The 7,500-nt window shown below is 40.3% G+C and overlaps 1 protein-coding gene across 1 annotated transcript in view; it reads right to left on the bottom strand.

Annotated features, from left to right (window-relative positions):
• Positions 1-2,731: 2,731 nt before the first annotated feature.
• The window catches only part of LOC138007397 (wee1-like protein kinase 1-A), a 13,867-nt gene continuing 9,098 nt past the window's right edge, over positions 2,732-7,500 (bottom strand). Inside the window, exons 9-15 of the mRNA XM_068854276.1 lie at positions 5,413-5,498; positions 4,952-5,011; positions 4,239-4,288; positions 4,071-4,128; positions 3,900-3,989; positions 3,244-3,299; positions 2,732-3,103 (exon numbers count right to left, since the gene is read on the bottom strand). Of these exons, the coding sequence (XP_068710377.1) occupies positions 2,971-3,103; positions 3,244-3,299; positions 3,900-3,989; positions 4,071-4,128; positions 4,239-4,288; positions 4,952-5,011; positions 5,413-5,498 (533 nt within the window). The 3' untranslated portion in view covers positions 2,732-2,970. The remainder of the gene's footprint in view (positions 3,104-3,243; positions 3,300-3,899; positions 3,990-4,070; positions 4,129-4,238; positions 4,289-4,951; positions 5,012-5,412; positions 5,499-7,500) is intronic.

Raw genomic sequence — 7,500 nt, 5'->3', positions numbered from 1 at the left:
TCCAGGTCAATGAAGAAGGTATACAACTTCTTCTCCTTGTCTAAGTACTTCTCTTGTAACCTCCTCAAAATGAACACTGCATCTATCTTTCCTCTGCCTGGCATAAAACCGAATTGCATCTCGTCCATTCTCACCATACGCCGCAATCTCCTATCTAGCACCTTTTCTACAATGTTCATTGCATGCTCTAGCAACTTCACCCCCCTATATGCTCCACAAGTCATTGCATCCCCTTTCCCCTTGAAAATCGGTACCACAACACTCATCGCCCACTCATCCGGCATTCCTCTTCCATCCAACACACCCTGACACAACCATCACACCTATCCCGATCTCCCCACTCGCCGCCATCATTTCAACACTTACCTCCGAGGGTCCAGCAGCCTTTCCCGCTTTCATTTTCCCCATCGCCTTCACCACTTCTTCCCGACTAGCCCTCTCAACTGGCCCTTCCACCAAGTCCGCTTCCACATTCTGATCCCACTCATTCTCTTCATTTATAATTCTTTCCATGTGCTCTTTCCAGACTCTCCCTCTATCTTTCTCACTGAAACTCAGCCTACCCTCGCTTCCTCTCATGCATCTTCCTCCCTCAACATCTTTCACATCCTTTTTCATTGACTTCACAAGCTTAAACACCTTGTTTGGATGCTCACTCAGCCCTCTCAGCTCCCGGTCAGCCGCATCGCCTCTTTCATTGCTTTTGCGAACACCTTCTTTGTCGCCTTGTTCGCCTCAGTCCCACTTTTACGCATCTCCTTATGCGCATTCTTCTTCCCCGCTGTCGCTTCCTCCACGTCCTCGTCCCACCACCATGTGTCCCCTTGATCTCTCCTCCCTTTCGCCTTCCCACATACTTCATCACATGCCTTTAACACCCCTTCCTTAAAACATCTCTACAAGTCCGGTGCATCAGCGCTTACCAGCTCTCCTACAGTACTCTTCCTTCAAATCTTGCCCTTGTATAGTTTTCCTTCAGCTTCCAAACCTTCCATCTTTCAATCGCTTTCTTTCTCACCACCTTCTTCTTAACCATATCCATGACCACCAACCTGTGCTGAAGCTCACCTGGATGACCTTCACATGTCTCAGATACTTTCTATTTCCCTTTCCCACCAGTACAAAGTCAATCTCCATCTCATTTTCCCCTGCGCAGTACGCCACTTTTCTCTTCTCCCCTTTTCTGAATCATGTGTTTGCCACACAACTCCTTTTCATCACAATACTCTAACATCTTTCCTTCCACATTTGTCTCCCCAATTCCATTTCCTCCATGCACACCCTCATAACCCTCAATCCGTTTCCCAACATGTCCATTAAAGTCACCCATACCCAATACTAACTCACCCATATTGTGCAGATCCCACTCACTCCTCAAATCATCATAAAAACGCTCTTTCTCTGCACCCGTTCCGCCACTTTGCGGACCATACACACTTCTTCCTCAAGTGCCATCATTACCGTCATCACTCTGTCGCTCTTCCTTCGCACCTCCACAACCTTCTCACACACCTCCTCCTTCACCAAAACTCCCACACCTCCAGTAACATCACTATTCCCAGACCATCACAACTTATATCTCCTACCCTTCACACCCATAAACCGCGCTCCTTGTCCTCTCCACCTCACTTCCTGTAGACTACACACATCCATCCTCCTCTTCCTCAGTTCCTCACACACCTCTGTACCTCTCCCGCTCCCTACATTCCAAGTCCTCACCTAAAAAAAAAAAACAGGGTAACATTGCAGGAAAATTGTCACTTCCTTATGCCACATGAACAGTTTGTTGAATGACAGTCTTTGTGCTTGACTGAATGCAAGTCTGCGAGTATTTCTAATTGAAGAGATTTTTATAGTCTCACCCCAAGCCGCTCATCAGGCTTCCCATCATTCTGCAAGCAGTGCTGGCGCGGCCCAAGGTCAGGGGTTCCACCTTTCTATTTGTGGTAGGCAAGTGCGGCCCACCCCAGCCTTCGGGCTGGCTGGTGCCCATGTTTTCCTGCTGTCATCATGAGGGTTTTATTGGAGCGCATAGTTTCTACGGAGAGCATGCCATTGCTTACCCCCAACCTCGGTTTTCGGACACGAGTGGTCCAGAGACTAAAGCCTCTCCCACCATTTTGAGAAATGTGATGGAAAACTAGAATGGGGTCGCAAATTGTCGGGATTTTCGGGGTAAGAAAATTCTGGCTAGTGGGATTTAGAAATGGAAAGATTTGCGATAAAGGACTGCAACTGCTTCAAATTAACACTCTTAACACTGAGGGATTATCATGCAAGTGTTCCTGCAAATTGTTGCATTTTGCTTGCAAACTGACGGGTCTGGCTGGCCAGATTTGACAAAAGGTTCTAAGTGCCCTTACTACCTTATTGTACCCTGGTTGGAAACATTCTTACTCAGTCTACCCGAGTCAGTTGTTCTTAATGCCCGGTCTTCAGCAGCAAAAATGAGCCCTCTTTTCGCCTCCTTTAAATCCCGTTCTTATTCAATTCCAAGACTTGCTAAAGAGCTCTCAAGTCTAATTAAAAAAGTCCATGTAAGTCCTTTCCAGTCTAGTCCTTGTGTAATTACTTCCAGTTTTGATTGGCCAAAGTAATTACTTTGATTTTGGTTTTACGACACTCAATTGAAACTCGTTCTACTACTATTATTATTATTTATTATTTTCTTTATTTTTTATTTATTTTTTATTTTTATTATTGAGGTTAACACATGTAAACTAGACATCTATTGGTATAAAAATGTTTATTTCAATTGATAAAAAACTAAGACTGTCCTTTGTACAATATTTCTTCTTTGAAAATTTTTATTGAAACCAGTAGCATAAAAATGATAAAATATTCTAGCACTTTGCAGTTGATCAAAACTGATCAGTCAGAAAGGCAGTTAAAAGTATTGAATAAGAGAAACAACTAAGACAAAGAGGTGTTCTTGGAACGTAACCTAATTACATCAGTGGCTGGACACATTCACATGATTACACTTAGACTCATGCTTCTGTTCACTTTGTGTCCTACTATTCTAGAATTGCGGGATTGAGTCCCAAGTCCAATTTTAGGTCTTGGAGGGTTGCTTTGGTGTACTCTAGCCTCCTGTAGTTCCCTTAAACAAAGAGAAAACATTGCACTGTCAGCTATTAAAATGTGTATTAATCAGGTAGTCATTACTTTACCTTGACCAGTGAGGGGAGGTCAGTATTGCATGAAATTACAAGAATTTTGACTAAAGGACCATTCCAATACCTTGAAAGGACTTCATTTTTGAATTTTTCTGCATTCAACTCCTTTCTTAATTGTGCCTAGGGAATTTAAGCAAAAGAAACTTGATTTAAATTATAACAAAATCAATGATAAAAGGAAAGCTAAATGAATAATGTGAACAAACTTCAAGAGACAGCTTTGAACAAACACCATGTTCAATCATGCAATAATGCTACATAGCACAGACTGGCTATTGGATGATGCAAATTATGGTAATCGAGTGGGAGTATTGTAACCAGTTTCAGTTGTTGCAATAAAGTTAACCTCTCGTTAGCAGAACTGATGTCAGTTACAGTACATGAATTGAACATAAGTCATATACAAAAAGTAACTAAACACTGTAACTACCCAGTACCAAGGCATACTTGGACAGGATGGGAAATCATTCCTTTCACTGTACAGATTCACATGATTGACATTTTGTGCCTGGACTCACAAGACTGATTTTTGTATAAGGTGTGTGCTCTGCCCATTGACTCCTGGAAATGAGACGCAACAGATTTTACTCTGTCTAACCCCAGACTATTTTACTCGTCAACTGGGGAGGTGGGGGGAATCCTGCAGAGCCTGAGTAGTGAATGGGTTAACCAGTCCCCTCCATTAAACTTGTCTTGGCTAATAATTTTGCCTGAGCATACCTTGGATTTTGCTGCAAGAGGACAAAGAACAGGATGCTGTGTGAGGGCTGTTGCTGTTGGTCGCCTCTCTGCTACAGGGTCAATCATTATCTGCAAAAAGACAGAATCACAGTGTTCATGCATTTTACCGTTCTGAGAATTTATTAATGGCATTGGTCCTTAAACACAAACCTTCAGAAGTGAGTTCATTTTGACCGAGATACTTCCAAGGGCTTGGAGATTACCCCTCCTGCAATAACAGATTACACATTTACATGGCATGATTACTTTTCATAGCTCCATCACACATTACATCTTCATCACAATAAGCCACAAAGTTGGTATGGTATGTTTAGTTACCGTATTTCATGCCATTCTTCCCCATTTTTAGGAAGATCTGGTCCTCCACCCTAATAGAACAGGGAAATGCATAAGAATATTGCTATTGCTTGAAAGACAATAAAACTTGTTTGAACGTTAGGGTCAAAGAATGAAGGTAAAAGTTTATTAGCAATCGTAACAACCATCAAGTACCTACATGTATCTCAAAAATACATTTATTAATCCTTCAACGTCCAAACCGGCCAGACTTAGTATTTTACTCTGTCTAACGCCAGACGATTTTACTTGTCAATGGGGAGCCCGTGGGAGTCAATGGGTTAATGTACTGGTAATTTATTATCTATAGACCTTATTCATAAATGGCAGCCACATTTATAATTCTTTTGTCCAAGTGCAAATTACTCTACCAAGCCTCATCTTAGACCAAGAATTCTTTTCAATTCACTGTATGGTATCGAGGCTTGGTAAGCTCATTTGCACTTGGACAAAAGAATTATAAAGTGACCTCCATTTATGAATTCTTGGATTTTACATGACGTCACGGCCGCCATGTTGGTGTCCTCAAACAATGAAATGGTGGCCATGTTGGTGTCCCGATACAATCCTCCGGGAATTGAAAGCTATTATTATGCTAACGTCTTCTTTTGTTTTTGTTGAAAAACATGGCTGTTGATCACGTGAGTGAAACTCAAGAATAAGGTCAATAATAACTATTACAATGTGAAACTTACAGCCAGATAAACTGTTAGTGCCAATGCAAAAATATCAGCTTTTGGTAATGATGAATACTCCTGCAACAATAAAATAATATTTTTCATTTAATAAGCTCCTTTAAAAACACACATCAACACGACCAACAGCATTTTGGCTAGGTAGGATAAGAGCAAATGAATAATAAACACTATGGTTCTTGTGAGCAAAAGTCAATACAAATCACCTTAGCTGAAGATCAAAACACAGTTGTATATATGCAAGAGGCAGGATAATGGAACATGCAGTTGACAAACAGCACTTACTGTAGCTATTGAAAAAAAACACCAACTGAATTAAACTTTTTTTGTTTTGAATTTTAATTAATTGTAGAAATCAGCTGGAAACTAAGGTGAAAACAAAACAGAATTTAAACTTAAAACATCAGCCCTTGACCTTTATAGACTTTTTAAAATGAGGAATTGAAAGTTGCTCCACTTACTTCCTGTAGAACTTCATTGGGCAAAAACCTGCAGTCCCCTTCTTCCACTTCAGGATTTGTCACTGATGTTACATGCCCCAAGTCACCTTTGACAAGAAAATATTGCATTGCTTTCCTTTATCAACGTAAATGATATAATCCATTATGAACTTGAAGCTCAAACTTGAAGTGCTGTTTTGAATTATTTTGTCAAGATTCCCCCACCCCCCATCAGCATCACCATCATCTTTAAAGGGGCACCGTCATGCTTAATTTGCTGTTTTTAGGTCAAAATTTGTCAAAATCTAAATCAGCGCTTTAGCTCACACATTCAACATTCCTGACAACCCACTGACCAGATATGAAATATATTTATGGCACCAAGATCTATTCGTATTTAATTTTTGGTGAATTTCTGAAGATACTCTCTAAACTGCCCAGCTTTTTCAAGTTTGAATCCATTTTCATCCTCTCTCCATCCTTGGCTCCAAACAACAAAGAATAGCTTCAGTTCACTTCAGTGGTCATTGGCAAACAAAACTACAGCATTATTTGTTTGGTTTTCATTGATGCAAGGATGTCTTTTAGTGTTTTGAAGTTGTCACTAAAATAGCATGACACTGCCCCTTTTTGGTTTTCCTTGTATTTCCCCTACAGTTTGAGAAGGTGTGATTTACGACGTTGCCTTCTAATTCAAAGGTATTTTAGCCCCGGTTTATGATTATGCAGGAAATGTAGATCTTAACAAGTGTTATTGAAATCCAAAAAGAAAATTGGGGGTAACCACACATTTTTCGAAGATAATTGATGAATAATATTTGTAAAAGGCCTTGAAATAGAAAGCAATGTATAGCGTTCTTTCCCAAATTGAAGCTTACTTATCTCTCAAAAATGCATGGTTACCCCCAATTTTCTTTTTGGATACCAAGAGTACTTACTAAGATCTACTTTCTCCAGATAGTTTTAACCTGTGCAAAAATATCACTGTATTAGTAAGCATCACTGATAGGAGATGCGCAGAATGTATGCACAATAACAATAGTAGGCACCGTCCTTAAAGATCAAAACCTTAATGGAGGGGATGCCCCCAGTTGATGAGAAAAATCGTCTGGCATTAGACAGAGTAGAAGTCTCACTCCCAGGGGTCAATGGGTTAAGAAATTCAGGTTGCTCTCAGTTTTCCTTTCCACTTGTGTGGCTTAACTTACTCATTACGTTTACGCAGGGATGTAGCTAAGAATAAATTCATCCGGTTGAAGTTCTATTGATGTGGTGAGTTGGTGCCCTGAGCATCATAGGGACCTGGTGACAAGATTGTTCCTAGTGTCTCACAACACCTGGCATTCTTCAAGATGGCAAATACCAGGAAAGACAAGACACTCACAACACTACTTAAAACAACACTTTTATTCCATTTCCAGTATCTATAAATTCTAGTGATATTCCGTATACTTAACAATTAATCCATTAGCGCGGATTAAATATGAGATTGCGTACGAACCCAGCAGATCTGTTTTCGCAAAAACAGATTAACAGCAGACCAATTTTTCGTCTGCAGAATCTGTTTTCAGCCTGTGCAGATGTGGGGCCCCGGCCGTCTGCAACGATTTTGAGCTGCAGACGAGAAACAGATCAAAAGCAGATCTGCGGATGATCTGTAAAGTCTGTTCGTAATCTGCAACATAGCCTGGACTCTTTATCTGATGTCAACACATCATCTGCAGAATCAATTTGTAAGAAAGGTATTAGACTAAAAGAAAAAGTATAAAATACCTTTGTTGCAAATCCTCCCCATGAAAATTGTCAATGTTAGTTGAATCGGAGAGTCTTACGTACTAAAACCAATAACTTCAAATGATGATATATTTGCTGTTAATTTTCCTTTTTATATTTTCGTTAAAAACGCGCTGAAATGTCTTACGTCTTTATAAGTCAGAAATGCGTGCCGGTTCGAAAGCAGAATAAATATCTTCTGTGATAGAAAGCTCACAGATCTTGAAACTTAATCAGTCATCAGCTACTCTTGAACATCCAATGAAAAAAACGGGAATCAGATCATGTCACTTTCAAACGTTAGCGTGCAAACAAATTTAGATCAAGGGCTGATCC

The sequence above is a fragment of the Montipora foliosa genome, chromosome 6 (assembly GCF_036669935.1).
Source record: "Montipora foliosa isolate CH-2021 chromosome 6, ASM3666993v2, whole genome shotgun sequence".
NCBI lineage: Eukaryota > Metazoa > Cnidaria > Anthozoa > Scleractinia > Acroporidae > Montipora > Montipora foliosa.
This window is presented reverse-complemented; position numbering and strand designations above follow the sequence as displayed.